The following is a 22,687-nucleotide window of genomic DNA, read 5'->3' as shown; positions in this document are numbered from 1 at the left end:
CCTCATCATGAGCCCTCCCAGTTTCCTCATTGTCCTCTGCTAGTATCTTAAACTCCTGACCTTGGAGTTTTCTGTCCCCCTTTCTGACGCCCCCTCCCATTAGCTCTGTATTCTGGTCAGTATTAAATGCTGCTGATCATTGCATACGTGTAAGAGCCCTTGGACCTGTGCTTTCCTCTTTGTAGCTACAGCCAGAGCCTCCAGCCCTTGTATCTCAACTGAATTGCTGCTTTCTTATTAATTTCCCAAACCCTAATTTCTCTCCATTTAGGCAGGCCCTGTGCTCAACTACTAGATTAACCCCCTCAAACCCGTTTCTCATTAAGTCATTTCCCTGATCCTAGACCCACAGTATCGAATTTATACACCACAAGTTAGCATTTAAGTATCCCACCTCTACTTCCCTCCCTTATCTCTTATTACTTCCCTAAATGGAGCCAAACTAATTTGGTAGTTAGCCTTGTTTATTCTTTGTTTGTTCTCCTCTCTTCCTCATTGCGCACACTTTTCTTTCCTCCTGGTGCGCCTTTGCTTCTCTGCTATTCTGAGTCTCATTACCGCATTTGACTCCTCTCCTCTTTTTTTTTCCTTTTTGCATTCTTTCCTTACTTAGTTTGTCCAGTAATAAGGTCCGTGATACCCTACCTTTTTAAAAAAATAGCTTATTTTTTAAAAATTATCTATTAAATAGATTGGAACATGATCTTTTAGGAATACCCTGCCCTTTTTGTTGTTTGTTTTGAATATGCTGCTTTTTAAAAGCACCGTTCCATGTGGGAACTATTGTTTCTATTGTGTTTATGGCTTTTCCTCCTTTCACACGTCCAGCACAGAGTCCTGAACATAATAACTGTCCAATAAACCTTCCTGGCTGACAGATCTGTAAAAGTGTTGGGGGGAGATGTGGAATGATTAGCATCATCGTCATTTTTTAATTTTAGAAATGCAAACTAATGCTTTTTGTGCCATTACCAGGTTTTAATTTTTTTGTTTTATGCCAAGTTTTGAAGACAGTGTTCTCAGTACAGTAAAATGAAGTTCAACGTATTACTACAAATGTTAGATCTAGTTTATTGAGCACTGGCCACCCAATATATCTGCTTTCTTTCAAGAGAAAGTTTAGCTGCTTGGATGCTGGCTAGGTGTTTTTTTGAAGGTGCATTACAACTTTAAAGCCCATACTCACCATTGACTATGTTAAGATCCACAGCAGCACGGTCACCGTGCCCAGAATACGGAGTGGTGATCTGGTCTTCTTCTGTCTGAAGCCGTGTGAGGACTTCTGTTGATGACCTTCTCTTAAAAAGAAGCGTTTCTTCCCGTAATTTCCGTGTCACCCAAAGTCAGCATCAGGAACAAGGGGAGTGGCGCTTGACTGAGAGGATCGAAGGCCGCAGGTGCTCCCCGGTCAGTGGCGCGCTGTGTCACCTGCCCGTCCGCTGCTCTCCTTCTTACCTCAGGAGCAGCCTTGGCTTAAAGACAGTCCTTAGTTCTTAGCGCCTCGTTAACGTCTTCAGTACAAGCTTCCTTTCTTGTGTTGGTCTTTACTTTTTAACCCTTTGTCTTCAATCCACATGCCCATTCCCTTCCTCATTCACATGCACCCACTTTAATGTGTTTGTTTTATGACCTTACACCTCCACATAGCTGCTCAAAAATATATGTAGTATAATTATGGGTGTCTTCTGCTTGCATGATGGTATTTGCTTATTTTTTTACTCAATGCTGTTCTTTTTAAGATGTACTCATGTTGCTGTAGGTACATCTAAAGTGTGATTTCTAAAAGCTCTATAGAATTCCATGTTTGTATCTACTCCAGACTGATTTTGCATTCATCCAGTTATGGAAAGCAAAGTTTCTTCAAGCCCCCTGCCATTTCATCATCGCAGCAGACACTCTCATGGGTCTATAAAGTATAATTCAATTTGGGTACAGACATCCTTATTTGAGAATTTCTTTGGAATTGATTCACCTGAGTGGATCACTGGACCACAAGGCATAGGCACACTTAGTGTCGCTAAGTGCAGACACACAACTCAGCAGGATGGCTGTGTCCATTCATTCTCTCCCGCTGTGCTTGCGGGGTCTCGCCTCCCACATCTTCCCAGTTCTGGAAAGCAATCTTTGCTGTTATCCACCATTCCCATGTTTCCCCTTCTGAGAGGTGCAAGTGCTACTTCATTGTTTTAATTTATATTTTACTCATTGGTTTTACTTTGAATTTGATCCATCTCTTTATGTACTTTTTAAAAAAATCTTCTACGCTTTTCTTTCTTGGAGTTCCCGACTCATATCTTTTGACCATGTTTCTATTGGGTTTCCTGTGATGTTCATATCAATTGTAGGAATTTTTGTCCGTTCTAGGTATTTAATCCCTTGTCAATTTCAGATGTTACAAAAGCTGTTTCTTGTCTGTCATCTGTCTTAACTGTGTTCGTGGTATTCTTTATTGAACAGAAATCTGTAATTTTGATGAAGTCAAATCCAACAGGTTTTCACTGTATGTTTTGTATTTGTAGTGTCTGATTTGTGAAGCCTTTCTCTCGATAGTGTTTTCTGCTCTATAAGTTTGTCTCCCTGTGGTTTTTCCACACAAGCCTGTTTACATGGCCTTTTGAAGAGATGTTTTCCCTTTCTTTCTCACCTCTGGCTCTCAGTAGGCTTGGCAGTTGGTGTTAATGTTTGGCTGCTTCTGATGGAGGGAAAAAATGCAAGAAAACCAATGCACACTTTCCTTTCTCTAAGTCCTGCCCTTCACTCACAGGGATGGGCCCCTGTGACCCTGTTTGTACTATGTAAATCCTATCTGCTCAGCTACAGCTGAGTAGAAAGGGATGCCTACCTATGCAAGCTGAGTATGTAAAATCTTCCTCCAAGGAATTTGAAATGATGACCAGTCTCTGCTGACCTCTTGAAGGACATGCAAAGGAGGGGTTTGGGGATGACCATCTTCTCCCATTTCGCAAAGAAACTAAAGAAATGGTCTGCAGAGAAAGGAGAATGAAGAAGATACGCACAGAGAAACAGAGAAAAAAGCCTTATGGCTCCATAGAGAGGGAGAAAGATGAGGTAGAATGTGAGAGTAGCTGTCCTGGATTCTGATGGCTTTCCAGTTTCCAGCTCTATTCTCCACTGAGACCCGATTGCATTTCCTTGCCTGTATTAGTTAGGGGTGGCTACCTGCTATAACAGACTCTAAAGTGTATAATGGCCCTAACACAATAGAAGTTTATTTCTCCTCACATAAACACGTCCAGATGGTTCTGAGTTGGCAGGGTGGCAGCAGTAGAGGGCTCTGTGCCACACAGTTATTCAGTAACCCAGGTTGTTGGAGGCGCTGCCATTTTCATCACTTGACTTTCAGGGTCTTCCTAGGTGTCAGCATCCAGCCTACAGACAGGAAATGAACATGGAGTTCAATACATGGGATGTCTTATAGGCCAGGCCTTGAACTAGCATATTTCCCCCACGTTCCTTTGGTTGGAACTCAGTCACATGGCCACATTTAACTGGATGGGAAGCTGGAAAATGTTGTCTAGCTGTGGACCCAAAAGGAAGAGAAAAAATGGGTTTGGTGAACAGCTAGAAATTCCCACATCATATTATCTGTGTGATACCTCTGTATTCTTATAATCAAGTTCCTGTTTTTTCTTAAACTTCTTTGACTTGACTTTGTTATTTGTACATCAATGCAAGAGGTGTTTTCATAATAGTCATGTTTAAAAGAGTAGAAGGAATAAACTCAGATTAATTTATTTTCTCAGGCAAGTTGGGTCGATTTCCACCTATGATGCGTCATCACCAGGCACCCGCAGACGGCCAGGCCCCTGGGGCTCGTTTCCAGAGGTCTCACCTTGCAGAGGCCTTTGCAAAGGCCAAAGGATCAGGCGGAGGCCCCGGAGGAGGAGGAAGTAGTGGGAGAGGCCTGATGGGGCAGATTATTCCAATCTATGGTTTTGGGATTTTTTTGTACATACTCTACATTCTATTTAAGGTAAGTGGAATCATCTTGATCATGTTACATCAACGACAATCTAATATCATTGTACTACAAATCATTTTCAGTATTAAAACCCTTTACAGTTCATAACCCTTTTTTAAATCTATCATCTCTTTAAACCTTGCCTCTTCTTCATAAGGTGTATAGGATAGCTGTTATCTCAGTTTTACAGATGAGAAAGTCGTCACTTGGAGCTTAAATGATTTGCCCCAGAATTCACAACTTAAACTGCAGACCCAGGACTCGACCCTGGATCTTCAGTTCCTAATCCAGTTAGCAATGAAGTTCAAAGCCCTTCCCCCCCCACTCCTTTTTTTTTGACTAGGCATCTTTGCAAACTGAAAAGGCATAAAGCTGTTCCAAGAAGAGCTTTAGTATTAGGATTGGCACATGATTTCCAGGTAGCCACTGTGAGACCAGATAACGACAGGTATCAACATCACTTTGCCCTTCTTTTTCCCTGCAGGAGTATGAGGTGCTGTTTTTAACATCATGTCCAGTAATTCTCCTGAAACAGCATTGCCACGTCCTAAGCCTAATATTTCCTACCTCCACGGAGACATGGTTTGGGTCTTTTACAAGCAGACTCCTAATTAAGTTCCACCTTCAGGCAGGCTTTGCCAGGCCATGGGCCTCAGCCTGTGCAGTGGAGGCAGGAACTTCACTTTGCTATTCTAACTAGAGTGAGGCAAGTTCTTGTCCAGGAATTCTGCAGGCAGCCCAAGCTGAGTCTTTGATGAGCATGGGCAAGGCAGATGACCTATAGAGAGATTTTTTTTTCCTTGTGCCTTGATAAATTTTTACCTAGAAACCTTCTGTTGGCTTTTTTTGTTTGTTTGTTTTTTTTGAGATGTTTCTCTAATGTTGCTATTTGATTGGATTTCTGACTTAATTTTTGTCTCCCAACCTTTTTTTTTCTTTCTTTTTATTTATTTTTTTCATTTAATATGAGGGATTCCGTGACTTTGAGGTTCTGAGCTGCTGTTGATGTGCTGTACCTCCTTCAATTCTCAGCTTTCAAAGGGAAAAACTGCAGAGGATCGGAAATGCTCTACCATTACCCCTGGAAACACCCACAGGAAAATTAGTAAGTGCCCTTTTCCATTTAGTCACAAGTTTTATTGTGTCAGACAGCTATAATACAGCCAGAGGGACGATCTGTGGATATGTCTTAAAAGCATTTCTCAAAACTTGCACCAAGTTAATCTGATGTCATTTTTAACCTTAGCTCTGGGAATTCTGAAAAGTGTCTATATTGATGTTGGGCTTTTAAGGGAAAAATAGTTACAAAAAGTGCAAAACCGCTGGTTTACTTTTTTATATGTTAGCAAATTAACATTTCACATTTGGAATGGGTTACTTCTCATTTTCAGACTTCAGAATATTGGTAGCTAATATCTTTATTTCATAGGGAGGAGAAGTGAAGCAGAAAGATGAAGTCATTGCCAAAGTCAGTTGTTAGATCTAGGGACAGAGTTTAACACTTCTGGCTCTTGAAACATGATCATCAAATATTTACTAACCAACTAGAATATTCTGTGCTCTCTGGGGAAATGAAATGTATATGGCATGGCTCTTTCTTCTAAGAATTTATAGTCTAAGATGGATGTCCGGAAAAATAACTTGTGAAAAGTGTACTACCTAGAAAGAAGGGACTTGACGAAAGTCTTATGGGAAATCACTTCTAGCTGGGTGTCTGTGAAGGTGGTCTGGTCAGATAGATGGGATGGACTGAGTGAGACACAGCCTGACATAGGGCAGCTGTGGGAAAGAAGGCCCGAAGAGGAGGTAGGTTAAGCCATGTTGCTGAAGGCCTTGGAGGCCAAACTGCTTTATCCTGTGGATAATGAAGCCTCATCAGAGGCTTCTTAAAAAAAAAAGAAAAAAAGATTAGCAAAATGATGTGAGGCTGGACCACAGGAGCATCTGCCCTTGGCCTTAATTGCTTTTTGGGTTTATTCCGGATTCTCTGTGGAAATAGGTATTCCAGTCCCATTCTGCATCCTTTTTGGAAATCCTATTCAGGGAATTCTTTGAGAAAGCTTCTGTGGTCTTAGTGGAGATAGTGCCTAACAGTAATGGTAAATGCATCAGTAAAATAATTTTTTAAAGATTTGTGGACTCTCTAAAGGGTAGCAAATTCTGTATCCTGTCACATCATGCATTTAAAACAGAAATCAGTAAATAAAATGAATTCCTAGGAGCAGCTGTTTTATCATGTAGTAGCAGTTATATCCACGTCTTCTCCTTCAATTCTGAATCATGCAGAAAATAAAAATAACTGAAACATTTATGTGGCACAGTCCCCTAGACACGTTGCAGATGTTAGCTGCATGAATACGAATTTATTCCAGAAGTAGTAAAAGGCCTTTGAAATATCACATTTATAAGGATCCTTTAAATATATCTGCGTAGAATGGTAGCTGGGCATGAAACAGAAAAACGAAATCACCTACATAATGAACCACATTTTGTTTTCCTACTGCTTTAAAGTTCATTTCATGTTCAGATTTAGGGATTTGTTTTTCTGTTCTCCTTTTAAGGTCTTAATGTTAGTTTCAGTAGATAGATGTGCTCTGTACTGACCCTTGTTGAGGAGACTACTTCTGGGAGGCAGGTTACATCACATCACTCCACATGACTTGGGCAGAAAACCTTGGGCAGGGAGGTGTCAGCCCTAGTTCAAAACTTCCTCTATTGAAGAAACATAACATTTAAACTATTACCTTCCAGATATGTTTTCAGCCTTAGGTGTAGGTGAAATACTGCTCATTTAAGGGTCTTAACTCCTTTTCTAAAGTACCTTACAGGTTTGGTACTTTACCCCCGAGCATCATTTGGATTAGAATAGCCAAGTGTGAAAGTAACTTTAGTGTCCATCAATAGATGAATGGATAAAGAAGATGTGGTACATATATACAGTGGAATATTACTCAGCCATAAAAAGAATGCAGTCTTGCCACTTGCAACAACATAGATGAACTTGGAGGGTATTACTCGTATACTAAGTGAAATAAGTCAGACAGAGAAAGACAAATACTGTATGATTTCACTTATATGTGGAATCTAAAAAGTAAACCAACAAAACAGAACAAAGAAGAAACAGTTTCATAGACACAGAACAAACTGGTGGTTGTCAGAGGGGAAGGGCAAAATAGATGAAGGTAAATAAGAGGTACAGATTTCCAGTTATAAAATAAATAAGTCAAAGGGATGGGAACAACATAAGGAATATAGTCAATAATATCATAATCTTGTATAATGACAGAATGTTACTAAACAAAACGTGGTAATCACTTCGTTAGGTATATTAATGTTGAATAACTATGTTGTATATCTGAAATGAATATAACATTGATTATTAATTGTATTTGGGTATGTTTATCTTCTTCATTTCTTCTTGGGTGACTGTGTAGAGGTACGCTTTCATTCCTAGGTGTTTTCTTAGCTGGTCCTGCTGTATTTCTGTGTATAAGAGAGTGATTTGTTCATCACTCACTAAACGTGTATCCTTTAGATCTTGGTGCCCAGACCGCAGTCCCCCTTTGTATCCTCATTGGATTAGCGAGAAAGACTCAGGCCCTTCTCTGAGTCTCGGGGCTAGCCTGGATTACTGTAGAGCATCACAGCCAGCCATGTTTCAGAGAAGAGCTTAGGGCATTGTGTATGATGGTTCTTAGATTGATGCTTGTTTTTCAGCCAATTTTGAGCTTATTCAATTGCAAGAAAAACTGAAGGAGACAGAGGAAGCCATGGAAAAATTAATCAACAGAGTGGGACCTAATGGTGAAAGGTAGGTTTTCAGGACTCAGACTATGTCCCATTTAGAGAATCAATTCAAAAATTTGCTTTTCTTTGATTTCTGGGCCACTTACTTTCATTTTTACATAGCTGTCACCTTATTTGTCATTTGCATATTGTTTCTCACGTAACATTTCCATTTTTATGCTATCAAGCAATCTCAGTTTTCAAGAGCATATGCCCAGTGTTATGCACAGTATTGTGAGTAAATTTGTGAGCAAATCCTTCAGAGTAAAATAACTAGCTTTTAAAAATACATATTTTTAAAATTTCCTGGCTCTCTAAAAAAGACATAATTTTAAGTAAAACCAGATTATTAAATATTGTGCTTTCTATTTGAGACAAAATGAGAGAATAGAGCAAGTACGATCAGATTAGGCATTTGTATTTCATGTTGACTATGCCGGAACAGAATTAGACGTGTGAAGTTGATGTCAGGAGCCAACCTAGCCCCTTAGGATGCCCTACAGGGAAGACTCATGCCTCTTGGTACAGGGCTGGCCATGGATCTCAAAAGGTAACTTCAGGAGGTTGATGGAAGTGGGCAACAACTAAAAAAACATGGATGTAGGAAGGCCAGGAAGGAAAAACCAGAATGTGAGATGGAAAACAAAGAGGGATTTCGTTAAGCAAGGCCTTCTGACAAGAATGGAGGAAGAATGGAGGCGAGGGGTAAAATCTCCTGCAGGAAATATGTTGAGAAGTTCTTCCTTGGTAGTACTAGTGCCCCATGCCCCTTTCTCTGCTCCCTTGCCCCAGCCTTGCCCATCTTTGCCTGGATAGGAGAAGAATGAACATCGTCAAATTGCAGCCTCTTGTCTTGGCTTTGCCTACAATGGCTACAGTGCTGCTGAAAAGACATTTGAGGATGAACCTTGTCTATTTGGGCCCAGGAGCCTTGACCTTCTTTTGATCCAGAAAGCAGAGTGACTATCTGGAATGTTCCCCAAAATGGTATAGATATGTGTGCTTATCAATACATGAGTATATCTGTGTGAGTGTATAATAATATTTGGTATTTATTGAGCACTTACTGAAGAAAATGCTTTTTATACATTATCTAACGTGTGAGAATTTGTGTAAGTGTGACTAAACCAATTTGTGCAGCTATACTTTTCTGCCCTTACTCTGTACTACTCACAGTCTGGGTGAGGAACTGCCAGACTTTTATTGACCTGCATGCCTCAAAAAAATATCTGTACTTTGGCCTTGATCTCCTTGAAGCCCCAGGTCACACTTAAGGGTCGTGAAAGCCATAGATGAATGAATACCTGTGGGCAGGGCCTTCCACCTGGGAGACCCAATCCTGGGCCTTGGAATAAGAAGCACATGAGGATATTTTCTCACTATTACTCACTCCTATTCAGACTTCTTTAGCTCAAATCAAAGAACCCCACCATCCAACTCATGTACACCATCTGTCCATTGCCCAAGCCAGGAACACAATACTGTGACCTGTAACTACTGTCTGTCCTCTTTGTGCCAGGGGTACTTCTCCTTGTGTTATGTGCAAAGGCAGAGGAGTTGTCCCAACCTGCAGCTGGAGTTGTGCCATCTCATTGTTTCTGGGGCCACAGGTCCTAGCTCAAAATGTTTCTTCCTCACAGGATGCTGCACTGTGGACTCTTTCCAGCTTGCTGCGTGGCGACGGTTGTGTAAGACATTTTCCACAGTCCCTCTCAGGAACTAGGGAGCAGTTCCTTTTCCCTTGAAGAGAGCACAGCTTGTGGTTCTCTTTCCCATACCTCTCATTTTCCAGTCATAAAGATGTGACTTTCTGTCTGACGCTCCTTAATCCAACACTTTTTATCCTTACGGATGGGCCCTATGGGACTTCAACCCTGAAAGCTGCCAGGGCTAGGTAGTGCCATGTTTTTACAGTATTTCCTTTTTATACTTATATCCTTTACCTTCGGTTTTTGTGGCATTTGTTCTACAAGTCTGTGCTTTTATGATTATTGGAAGAGCCCAAAATACCCAAGTATTTTTTCTGTCAGATCAAACTTTTATCACGTCTCCATGCTTCTGGGATCAAGGAGAGCATTTAAGACAAAGAAGATGTGTCCATGTATAGCCATCTAAGTCCTTTTATATAATATGTGCTCCATATCTGCAAGATTTTGCTTAAAATTTCAGAAATACTCAGTTTCTGAAATTTCATATTAATGCTTTTGTAAGAATAAAAATAGCAAAAGGTTTTTAATGTTACCCAATAAAACTTTTCAGACAGCTTTCACCTGTGGGCAATATATATCTGAACATGTGTTTAAATGAAGCTTCTTGAAAGGTTAATAATGTGCCATGTTATATCTGATATTAAGCACAACATCCAGCCCAAGGACACAAAGATTAAGGGAAGGATCTAGTAATCAGAATCGAAGTGTCCTCATTTATGTCCTTATGATCAGCAAAGTGTCATTCCTAGAGCAGCATGTCCATTTATAATTATTCTCCTCCTAGAAGCATGGCGTGGCCTGAGGGGAGAAGTGAGAGTGCACCCTTTGGCAGCAGACAGACTTGGTAGCATGTTGAGTATGTGTGTGGGACTGTAGATTTCTAACATCCATTTCTGGCATATGAACTCTTTGAGGACAGGCTTAGAAGTTTTGTTCACTGTGTTCACATAGTAGGTACTAAATAAACACAGTTGAAAAAGAATAGATATTCACTTTTGATACAAGCATTTGCCCATATAGTATCCTGGTGGAAGAGTAAATCATGGCCATTACTTATTGAGATTCTCTCTTCATATCCTGACCTCTATGTTCAGGGTCCTACTGAATGTGTGTCATAGATCCTCATCCTCATCCCCATCAAATAAAAAATGTCTCTTGAGTGAATGAATGTCCAAAATGGAATTCATCATCTACTCCCAGCTGAACCTATTCTACCTTTATTGTTCCTCATCTCAGCATTTGGCTCCACCATCTACTGTTGCCCACGGCAGAAATTAGACATCATTAGATTTACCTTTTCCTTCACTTCCTGTGTCTCATCAATCACCATGTCTTGTCATGTCTTCTTAATTAATAAGTCTGTCTGCCTGCGAAGGACTCTAAGCTCTCCTAGGAAGGGATTATTCCCAGAGTCTAGCACAGGCCCGTAGTAGGCTCTAAAAAGAGTATTAATTGAAATAGAAGAAAGAGTAAGTGAGTGAATGAATGCTTTTACTTTTGATGTAGGTCAGAACTGTCTCATGTGGTTTCTTTTTCTCTAATTTTGCCTCCTTTCAATTCACTTTCTGCTTTTCAAACAGACGGATTATATTTTTTGTTTCAACCCTTCAACAAGTCCCTGTTGCTCTTGATAAAGTGCAGGATCTTCAACATGGCTTACGTGGTCCTGGGTGACATGGCCCTGCATCCTGCTGTTGCTTTGTATTTCTCCATCACTCTCTCTGTGGTCCAGCCTCACTGACTCCTGGTTGTTCCTCTAAAATACCTACACACTGTTGCTCATAGGACTTCGCATATACTATTCTCCTTTGCTTGGGTGTCCCCACCCACCCCAGTTCACGCACACTTATTTTAACTCTTGCTTTTCTCACAGGTCTGAACTTAGACATTTTCTCTGAGAGCCCTTCCCTCAGCCCAAAACTTGTGCTCCCACACTACCCAGGTTTGCTGGATATTACAGCATTATATTACTTTCTGATCATCTGTTAACTTTTCTGTCTTCCTTAATGTCCTGTAACCTTCATGAAGACTTTTCATTGTTCAACTTGTATTCCCAGTGCTGGCATATTGACAGTGTCAGTATATGTTGAAGGAATGAATGAGATAGCTCTAAAGAAAGTACTTTCAAGCAGGATTTTTTAGCAATAATAATATCTTCCTTATTTTGATTTGCCCTGTGCAGCCCTATGTGGTTGTCAATGGAGGTGTTATTTCTCTATAAGGAATTGCATCTTGGAAAGTGTACTCTAGGAATGTGTATTAGTTTTCTATGGCTGCTGTAATGATTTACCACATACTTAATGGCTTAAAACAGCACGCATTTATTATCTCACAGTTCTGTATGTTAGAAGTCCTCCGCTGGGCTAAAATAAGGTGTTGGCAGGATTGCATTCCCTTCTGGAGGCTCTGGTGGAGAATCTGTTTCCTTCCCTTTTTCAGATTTTAGAAGCTGCCCACACTCCTTGGCTCATGGGCCCTTTCCTCCATGTTCAAAGCCAGCGATAGTGAGTTAAAACCATCTCACATCATATTACTCTAACCTCTTCCCCCTTAAGGACTTTTGTAATTACATTGTGCCCTCCCAGATAATCCAGGATAATCTATTTTAAATCTGTCTGATTAACAGCCTTAATTCTATCTGCAATCTTAAATCTCCTGACACATAGGGTAACATAATTATAAATTTCAGGGATTAGGATGCAGACATCTTTGGGGGGTTGGGACTATTAGTCTGCCTACCGCAGAAGGTCTTATGGAAAAGGGGGAACCTGAATAAACCTTACAGGCTAGAAGGGTTTCCTCAGGCAGAATTTGGGGGAAGAATGTTTCAGAGGGAAGGGCAGCACAAGCAGCCCCAAGGTGAGCAAGTCAAGGCGTGTTTTTGGAACAGCAAGTAGTCCTAGGCAGCTGCAGTGGAGTAGGCCAGGGTGGGGTAAATGATAGAGGTAGGTAAAGGGAGGAAAAAACAGAAAAATAAATGGGCCAGAGCGGAAAGCCCTGAATGGCAGGCTGAGAGGGTTGGAATTCGTTGTCTGTATAGTGGGTGCCACTAAAGGCTTTTGAGAAGTGTCACGATCTGCTGTGCTTTAGAAAAATACCTCTTACAGTGATATGTAGACTGGACACATGCTAGAAGTTTATTGAAAATCTTCTAGCAAAGGGTAACAAATATGCCAGTGAGAGTGGAAAAGAAGGGCTAAATTTAGGGGACTTCGTGGAGGGGAAAAAAACCCAGGCTGTTATGCTTGGTTGCAAGCAGCCAATCTGGGTAGCAGATATTTGGAAGGGACGGCAGAGTTTATTGGGAGAATGCGGGATAGCTCACAATACCAGAGAAATAGCTAAAGATTCAGGTTTCAGGACGAGGGGGAACTAGAGCAGCCCTAGGGATTTAGGGACAGAAACAAATGGACAGTCTCTTCAGGGACTGCCGCCAGGAAGAGTTAATATGAAAAGTTTTCAGATCAGGCTTTGCTGGATTCAGGATCCAGTTTTAGAAGACAGTACACTCGGCCCAACTTGGGTCTTGTATATACGTGTATGTCACTGAACCGATCAGTTAGCCAGGGAGGTGAAGAGTGATGCTTGGCTGTGGGGCCCATGGCCACCCTTGAAAGAGAGGTGAGGGGATGGACAGCTTCACCCTAACGTTTGTACTGTGAGTGGAAGAGGGGTTGGTTCCCTAAAGGAGAAAACTAACTAGATAAGAACAATGAAGAGGAAAAAAGAGATAAAGATGAGTTGGAGATGTACAGACCAAACTGGGAAGAAAATAATGGCATCAACCAAGATAAAGACACAGAAAAGAAGAGAAAGATGATAAGGCTTGGAATAGGGATCATGAATTCACCTTTGAATATGGTTGAGGTGCCCACAGAACATCCATGTCTAACATACAACAGCAATAGGAAATGTGGGTATTGAGGTCAGAATAAAGGACTCAGTTTTGGAGGTCATTTGGCTGGGCTTATGGGGTAAGAGCCACAGGGAAAGACGAGATCACCCAGCCCTTGAGGCACGTTGTGCTGTGTGGCAGTAGCCTTCAGTCTTCTGCTTGTCTGAATCCTGTTCTCACCATGAATGGTGTGGTTAGACACTGTTTCATTCTCTCTCTGCTTAACTCTTGGATTCAGAACTTGATGATTTGTCTGGATTTATAGCATTCAAAAATCTGGTGAGGTTCTCTCCCAACTTCTTTTATTTTTCTAGCTTCTTGCAATGTGCCATACCCAGCCTGTCCTCGCCTGCCTGCTCACGCAGCTGCTCACGATTCTGGGCCCAGCGAGGACCTAGTTTTGAAGGGTGAATTTAAGGTTCATTTCAGTGTAGTGGCAAGGCCTCCAAGTGGAAGTGCGCAGGCGGTAACTGGAGTAATGAGACTGGCTTTGTGTAAAAAGTCAAAAGAGTAGAGGTAGAGTTTGGGCATCATCTTTGTCGAGGTGATTGGTTTCATTTGTGGTACTGCGTCATCTTCCTGAGGACATGACTGTAAGAATGGAGAAATAAGAGTCCTAGGATTGAGCCTTCAGGAAAACCTTGTTTCAGGAGGTGGGAGGAGGAACGTGAGCCGTGATCAGAGATGAGAGGAATGGTTAAAGAAGAGGGAGGAATGCAGTGTCTCAGTAGCTAAGGAGGAGGACGTTTCAAGGAGAGGATGGTCCACAGTCCAGAGAAGTCATGAAGAATGTGAGGAAAAGACTTTAGAACTTGAGAGTAAAGTGGTCATATATGATATTCACAAGTTCTGGTAAAATGATGGAGTGGAAGCCTGATTTCAGGGACGTGGGAGAAAATCGATGGTGAAATGGGGACGAATCAAACTAACACGTATTTATTGAGCACTGACAATGCTCATGGCACTCTGCCGATACAGTCATGATGTGTTAATCACTGCGCTCCAGGAGTATCAAACCGGGTTGAGACCATACGGAATCTATGAAAATGTTCATTGCGATAAATTCAGGCGATATCATAGGCTGGGCTGTGATTGGCTGCCTAACGCATGATATGGACAGTATGAGTACACTTGTTCAGAGATAAAAGAGGATGCTTTGGTGTGGAATTCTCTGAGAAAGTTTCTCTTGTCTGTTTCTGCTTCTCCTAGCCATCCTGCTTTTTAATTGAGGTTCTGATTTTCCATAAGTTAAGAAACAGAGAATCCAGACTGTTTCATTCAGTAAAAATCAGAGAACACTGAGTAGGCAGGAGAAATAACGTGGGCAGTCCGAGGGCAAGAGCTTTGTGATAAGCACATAGGCTCTTTTAGCTAGGGGTGACCTAGCTGCCCCAGGAGCCCCCTCCCCCCCACAAAGTGGGTTGTAAAAATTAGGGGTTACATAGAGCAGATGAGCAGTTACAGCAAGTCAGGACTCTTGTACTAATGGGAAGAGTAGAGCTATCAGAGGCCCAGGAAATGTAAGATTTTACCTAAATGTGGGACAGATAGGCTTCTTCAGTTCGTGGCTTTGAGGCCGCTTAGTGGCTTTGAGGCCACTTAGTGTGGAAGTAGTAGAGCTCGTGGTGCTTGTGTTTTCTTCCCGCTGAGGGCTGTGGAAATGGTGCACCTGTACTTTCCTCAGTTCCCATCTTAATGTTATAGGGAGAAACACTGTTTTCTTTTTCCCTGTTGGTCATTAAGGCTCAAGTTTGTTTGGCTAAGCATAAAAAGGAACGCAGGCTAAGGACTGGCTAATGAGAAAAATAGATGGCACCTCCTTGGGAGACTGATCCAGAATGTATCATTTTTCCTTCATGAGTGTTACACTGACTTCAAATGCTTTGAATTTTTAAGGGGAAAATAAATTGTCTCTGTTAAATGCTGCCATTGGATAAAACTGGTCCCAACGCAGGCAACTCTCGGTTTTCCGAGTAGGGCCTTGTCTGCCTGTGAGTGTGATGCAGTGCTCCCCTCTCAATAGAAATAATCATACCTTTATCCCTGAGTCTCCTCTTTATTTTTGCAGACATTTGCGCAGAGCCTCCTAGCTAAGTTGGGACTCAAACCCAGGTTTTCTAAATTGTGGAACTTGAGCACTGGGCCCTAAGAGCTGCACAGAATGCCTTCAGAAGTCAGGAGGGACTCTAGTTTTAGCTAACGTGCTCACATTAGCTAGCAATAGGAATAAATGTGTAATTTCTCCTCTGTGGGCCTCAGTTTCCACAGTTTCTCTGTTCTAGTTGAATAATTTGTCAGCATTATCCAGCTCTGAAATTTTAGGTTATATCTTTATTTCTGCACAAGTATATGCATCCTGTGATTCTAGGGTTGGCCTAGTAGTATATTTTTGGCTAGTTGAAACTAATGGCCCAGCATATTTTCTTTTGGTGACCTTGCTTCAAAGAAAAGTGGGCCGGCCCGGTGGCTCAGGCGGTTAGAGCTCCATCCTCCTAACACCAAAGGCTGCCAGTTCGATTCCCACATGGGCCAGTGGGCTCTCAACCACAAGGTTGCCAGTTCATGCCAGTTCAATTCCTCGAGTCAACGGCAACTGGACCTGGAGCTGAGCTGCGCCCTCCACAACTAAGATTTGATTTGGGGGGGGGGGGGGAGTCCTGGAAGTACACACTGTTCCCCAATAAAGTCCTGTTACCCTTCCCCAATAAAATCTTAAAAAAAAAAAAAAAAAGAAAAGAAAAGCAGCTTGTAGTAAATGGAGTAATATTAAGTAACAGTGAAATTGCTTGGAGATTACTGAATCAGAGCAGTGAGGTATACTGAAAGAACACTGAACTGAATGAAAGCTGAGATCTGTGGGATTGATCGGAGTGTTGACATTAACTCATTGTGGGACCTTTAGGCAATCACGTGACCTATTCTGGGCCTTAGTTTTCCCATTTATAAAATCAGAACATTGAATTAACATGTCTAGTTGCCAACTGTGCTGTTCCACGTTCAATTCCTAGAGCAATTTGCTGCTGCTGTTGAACTTCCTGTTCCAGGATCCAGGCAGATCATAGTGATGTTTATGTTCATTGCCTAAGAGTATTTACCACTAAATGGATGGATTGTCTGGTATTTCTAAGCAGAGCACAGACTGTGACTTCTGACCAAGAAAAACAGTTGCTGCATCAGCTCCGAGAAATCACCAGAGTCATGAAAGAAGGACAATTCATTGACAGATCCACTCCAGAGAAAGAAGCTGAGGAGGCCCCTTACATGGAGGACTGGGAAGGTAAACAGTGTCTTCTCATTCATTTGTTAGCTCTCTGTCCTGAAAAGGGATCTTGCAGATTTTTAAAAAATCAGCTTTATTACTGAAGTGTAATGTATATACAGTAAAATTCACCAATTTTCAGTGTATAAATGGATGAGTTTTGACAGATGTATAGAGTTGTATAATTACACCACAATCGTGATATAGAAGATTTCCATCATCTCAGAACGTTCCCTCCCCCTTTGCAGCTAATTCCCTCCTTCTGTCCATGGCAGCTACTGAACTGTTGTCTGTCCCTGTCATTTTACCTTTTCTATATAAGTAGGTCATACTGCACATGCTTTTTTGTTTCTGGTTTCTTTGAGTTAGCATAATGCTTTTGAGTCTCAGGCGTTGAGTATATCAGCACTTTATTTTTTTACTGCTGAGTCATATTCTATAGTATAGATATACCGTGATTTGTTTTTCCATTTGCCAATTTAGGAACATTTGGATTGTTTCCAGCTTTAAGCTATTATGAATCAAGCTACTATGAACTTTTGCATATAAGTCTTTGGACATATATTTGTATTTGGGGGGGTGGGGGGTATACACCTAGGAATGAGATTTCTGGGTTTTACGGTAAGTGTATGTTCAACTGTATTAGAAACAGTCAACTGGCTTCCCAAAGTGGCTCCGCCATTTTGCCTTCCTGCCAGCAATGTATGGGAATTGTAGTTATTCCATATGCTTGGTAACATTAGGCAGTGCCAGTCTTTCTAACTTTAGCCATTCTAGTGAGTGTATAGTAGTAGTAGTATCTCAATTGTTACTCTAATTTGCATTTCCCCAATGACTAATAATGTTGAACATTTTTTCATGTGTTTATTTGCCATCTGTGTATCTTTGGTGAAGTGTCTGTTCACATTCTTTGCCAAATTTTTAATTGGGTTGCTTGTGTTCTTATTGAGCTGTAAGAGTTATTTATATATTCTGGATATAAGTTCTTTATAAGTTATGTATTTTGCAAATATTTTCTACTTGTCTGTGGCTTGCCTTTTTATTTTCTTAGCAGCATCTTTCAAAGAACAGAAGTTTTTTTATTTTGATAAAGTTCAGTTTATTCTTTTTTTCTCATGATTCACACTTTTGTGTGTTTAAGAAATCTTTGCCTAACCCAAGCTTTGTCTAACCGCCTGTGTTTTCTTCCAGATAATGTTACGGTTTTAGCTCTTACATTTAGGCCTATGATCCATTTTGATTAGTTTTTATGTATGGTGTGAGGTGTCAGGGCAGACATTAACTTTTTTTTCATATTGATATTTAATTGTTCCATCTTATTTTGTCACATTTAATTATCTTGGCATGTTGGTTTTAAATCAACTGACCATGTATGTATGGGTGTATTCTGGATTTTCTGTTCTGTTTCATTGAGCTATGTGTCTATACTTACGCCAATATCACAGTGTCTATATTAAGTCTTGAAATCAGGGTAGCACAAGTTCTTCAACTTTGGTTTTTTTTCCCTTTTATTTCAAAATTATTTTGCTTATTCTAGGCCCTTCATATTTTTATATAAATTTAGAATCAGTGTATCAGTTTCTACAAAAAAGACAGAGAGGATTGATTGACATTACATTGAATCTTTAGATCAATTTTGAAGAATTGGCATCATAACAATATTGAATCTTCCAATCCATGAACCTTTTATATCCCACCATTTATTTGGATCTTTAGTTTCTCAGCAGTGTTTCGTAGTTTTCAGTGTGTAGGTCTTGCATATGTTTTGTAAATTTATCCTTAGTAGTTTATGCTTTTGATAATATCGTGATACTTCAAAATATTTAATTGCTTATTGCTACTAAATAGAAATACAACTTATTTTTGTATTCTGACCTTGCATCCTGCAACTTTCCTAAACACAGTTAGTTCTGGTAGCTTTTTAAAAAAAATTTTCTTAGGATTAAATTTCATAGAATTTTCTACATAGACAATTAAATTATGAATACAGTTTTATGAATACAGTTTTATGTCTTCCTTTCCAATGTATATATCTTTTATTTATTTTTCTTGCCTTATTGCACCAGTGAGAAATTCTGGCACAAGGCTGAATAGAAGTGGTGAGAGCAGACATCCTTACTTTCCTGATGTTAAGGGGAAAGCATTCACGTATTCTCTATTAGTGTGATGTGAGCTATTGGGTTTTTATGGATGTTCTTTTTCAGGTTGAAGAAACTTCCTTCTAGTCTTACTTTGCTGAGAGTTTTTAATCATGAAGGGGTATTGATTTTTTTCCCCTTTCTTCCGCCTCCCCCCACCCCACTCTGGTTCAAGCCGCTGTTTCTCAGTCTAGTTGTGTAGGACACAGCTCCCCGGCCCTTGCTGGTATTATGAGCCTTGCGCTCCAATGGCTGAGGCTGTCGGTCACCAGTCGTCAGTCTGCAGCTCACAGCAGCTCATGGCAGCTCTTGCTGGCTGCCAGCCACTCAACGCTGGCCACCGGCTGCTCATGCAGCACTTGGTAGCCCACAGCAGCACAGCAGCACAGCAGCACAGCAGCACAGCAGCCTGCCGTAGCACTCAGCAGCCTGCAGCGGCTCACGGCAGCCTGCAGCGGCTCACGGCAGCCTGCAGCGGCTCACGGCAGCCTGCAGCGGCTCACGGCAGCCTGCAGCGGCTCACGGCAGCCTGCAGCAGCTCATGGCAGCCCAGCTCCAGGGAGAGCTATTGTTCACAATCTTAGCTGTAGAGGGCGCAGCTCACTGGCCCATGTGGGAATCGAACTGGCAACCTCGGCATTAGGAGCGGCGCTTCAACCACCTGAGCCACTAGGCCGGCCCCGAATTTTTGTTGATCAACTGAGATAGTATAATTTTTCTGTCTCACTTTGTTAATATAGTGAATTACACTGATTTTTTAATGTTTAGACAACGTTACGTTCCTGGGATAAATTCTGCTTTGTCATGATGTTATATATGGCTAGATTCAACTTGCTAAGGATTTTTTATTTCTGTGTTTATTAGTCTGTGATTCTCCTTTCCTGTAATCTCTTTGGTTTTGATTTCAGGGTAATGCTGGCCTCATAAAATGCATTGGGATATGTTTCTTCTGTTTTATGGAAAAATTTGTATAAAATTGCTATTATTTTTTCCTTAAATGTTAGATGGAATTCTCCAGTGACACCATGTGGGTGGGCCTGGAGTTTTCTTTGTGGGAAGACGTACATAACTATGAATTGAATTCCTTTAGCAGATATAGTGCAATTCAAGTTATCTGTTTCTTTTTTATTGAGCTTTGATAGTTGTATATTTCAAGGAATTTACATATTTCATCCAAATTTACTATTAATATAAAGTTCATACTATTCTCTTATTATCTATTTAATGTATCTAAGATCTGTAAGGATGAACCCTGTTCTATTCCTCATACTGACTGGTAATTTGTTCTTTCTCTAAATTTTTTCACTAATCAGACTGGCCAGAGGTGTATCAACTTTGTTGATCTTTTTAAAGAACAATATTTTGGTTTCATTGTTTATTTTTGTTTCCTATTTCATTGATTTCTGTTCTTTACTATTTCCTTCCTTTTGCTTACTTTGGGTTTAATTTGCCATTTTTTTCCCCTTCGTTTCTCAAGATGGACACTTAGATTCTCAATCTGGTTTTTTTGGCCATTATTTCATTATATTTGGCCGTGATCTCTTTCTGTCCTCCTGTTTCTCCAGTTGTGCATATGTTAGACCTTTGATATTGCCCCACGTGTCATGTACAGTCTATTCTTTTTTCCAGTTTTTTCATGCCATGCTTAATTTTGCGTAATTTTTCTTGCTCTGTCTTTGAATTTATTTTCTTGCTCTGTCTTCAGATTTACTTATTTATTTATTTATTTATTTACTTACAGCATAAGTTTTATTTAATATGTTTTGTCGTAGGATCTTAATTTAAATCTAGTTTCTATACATTCAATAAATAATTTAACATTTAATTAAAAATTATATATGCTCATTGGAGAAAATGTATAAGATAAAATAGATTGCAGGAAAGTAGTCATGGCTGTTATTTTTTTCTATTCACGTCTATCAGTTACTGAATGAAACCAAATTTATTAAGCTTCTGCTCTGTATTTTTTCATTTTCAATTTTTTTTGCCATTTATAGTTCAGTTTATTGGGTAATATTGGTTATTAACATTATGTAAATTTCAAGTATACAGCTTTATAATATGGTATTTGTGTATTTCACTGTGTGTTCGCCACCCAAAGCCTAGTCTCCTTCCATCTTTTTCATATCTTATTTCTCTCATATATTCATATTTTCTTCTACATTCTTAAACATATGAGGCACATTTATAACAGCTTCTTAATAATCTTGGCTGCTGCTCTTATCATCTGTGTCCTTTTTTGGTGTGTTTCTGGTGATCATTGTTTTCCCTTGTTATGAGTCCTAATTTCCTGTGCTTTTTGCATGCCTGGTCAATTTTGATTGGATGATGGGTGTTGCAAATTTTACATTGTTGGATGCTGGCTTTTGCTTTAGTGCTTTAAAAAGTGTTGGACTTCTTTCTGTCACACAGTTAAGTTACCAGAAATCAGTTGGTTCCCTTAAAGGCTTGTTTCTAAAATTTGTTAAGGTGAGTCCAGAGCAGCCTTTACTCTGTGGCTAAGTTAGCTCCCCAAGTAAGGCAGTACCCTTCTCAGGAGTCTGTCTAATTCTCCACAAGGTCTTTCCAACCTGGCTACTGGGGACGTGAGCTATTCTCAGCTATGTGTGAGCTCCAGTGATTTTTAGGTCTAATGCTTTCAGTAGTTATTTTCTTGGCCTTGGATAATTCTTTCCCATATATGCACAGATGAGAGCTCAGCTAAACACATGAAGAGTTCCCTCTGAAGATCTCTGGAGCTCTCGCTCTATGAAGCTCCTTTCTTTCTAGTCTTCTTCCCCGTAAATTCTAGCTGCCCTGGCCTCCCTCAACTCTCATCTGTCTTCCCAACTCAGTGAAACCACTGGGCTCTGTTTACCTTTTGTCAGGGATCATGCTACACTACCTATTATGTAATGTTTGAAAATTGGTGCTTCATATTCTTTGTTTGGTTTTCTAGTTGTTTAATGGAAGGAGTCTCCATGCTTCCATTATTGCCAGAGCAGAAATATGAGCCTGCACATACAGCATAATGATTCCAGATACACTAAATAGTTAAGGATGGAGAAGAACCTTAAAAACTAGAAAAAATTGTTGCAAATATGTACTGGCTCTTTAGCAGGATGGGACTTTTTGAGCATAAAAGCAATGCAAAATCCATTCATAGTAAAAACTCTCAGAAAAATAGGAATTTCCTCAACTTGACAAAAAAGAATCTATAGAAACCTACAGCTAACATTGCACTTAATGGTGAAAGATGAATGCTTTTCCCCTAAGGTTGAGAACAGGCAAGGATGACTTCTCTTACTCAGCGTAGTTCGAGGTAGTACAGTAAGGCAAATAAAGGAGGGGAGGAAGCATACAGATTAAAAAAGAAGGAATAATACTGCCCCTATTTACAGATTCCATGATTGCATATGTAGAAAACCCTGAGGAATCTATTTTAAAAACTCCTAGAACTAACAAGTGAGTTCAGCAGGGTTGTAGGGTACAAGATAAACATACAAAAATCAATTGTATTTCTGTATCTTAGCAATGAACACATTGACATCAAATTAAAAATTTGACATCAAAATTAATTTTTTATCATTCAAAAAAAAAGATTTAGGTGTAAATTTAACAGAAAATGTGCTGGACTTCTGGGCTGAAAACTATACAATACTGATGAAAGAAATGAAAGAAGACCTAACTAAATGAGAAGACATATTATGTCCATAGATTGGAAGACTCAAGTTAGTACAAATGTCAGCACTTCCCAAATCGACAAACAAATACAATCCCTGTCATAACCTCAGCAAGATTTTTTGTAGATACAGACAAGATTGCTAAAATGTATATGGCGAGACAGAAAATAGAATAGCTAAATAATTTTAGAAAAGAAAAAGTGGGAGGAATCAATCTACCTGATTCTATAGCTAAGGTCATCAAGACCATGTGACA

General features: G+C 40.2%; 1 protein-coding gene across 6 annotated transcripts in view; it reads left to right on the top strand.

Moving 5' to 3' along the window:
* RIC3 (RIC3 acetylcholine receptor chaperone) overlaps positions 1-22,687 on the top strand; it is a 43,452-nt gene that overhangs the window by 12,129 nt on the left and 8,636 nt on the right. For 3 of the 6 annotated variants that reach the window (XM_019728386.3, XM_019728365.3, XM_074335946.2), the window contains exons 2-5: positions 3,765-3,994; positions 5,015-5,087; positions 7,700-7,793; positions 16,501-16,649. In XM_019728386.3, the coding sequence (XP_019583945.3) occupies positions 3,765-3,994; positions 5,015-5,087; positions 7,700-7,793; positions 16,501-16,649 (546 nt within the window). Of the gene's footprint in view, positions 1-3,764; positions 3,995-4,952; positions 5,088-7,699; positions 7,794-16,500; positions 16,650-22,687 lie in introns of those variants that run through there. The other 3 variants (XM_074335944.2, XM_019728382.3, XM_074335947.2) reach the window with 2 other exon arrangements.

This window comes from Rhinolophus sinicus, chromosome 14, assembly GCF_057876585.1.
Source record: "Rhinolophus sinicus isolate RSI-liver-muscle chromosome 14, RSI-T2T, whole genome shotgun sequence".
Classification (NCBI taxonomy): Eukaryota; Metazoa; Chordata; class Mammalia; order Chiroptera; family Rhinolophidae; genus Rhinolophus; species Rhinolophus sinicus.
The sequence above is the reverse complement of the archived record's forward strand: the minus strand, read 5'-3'. Positions and strand labels throughout refer to the sequence as shown.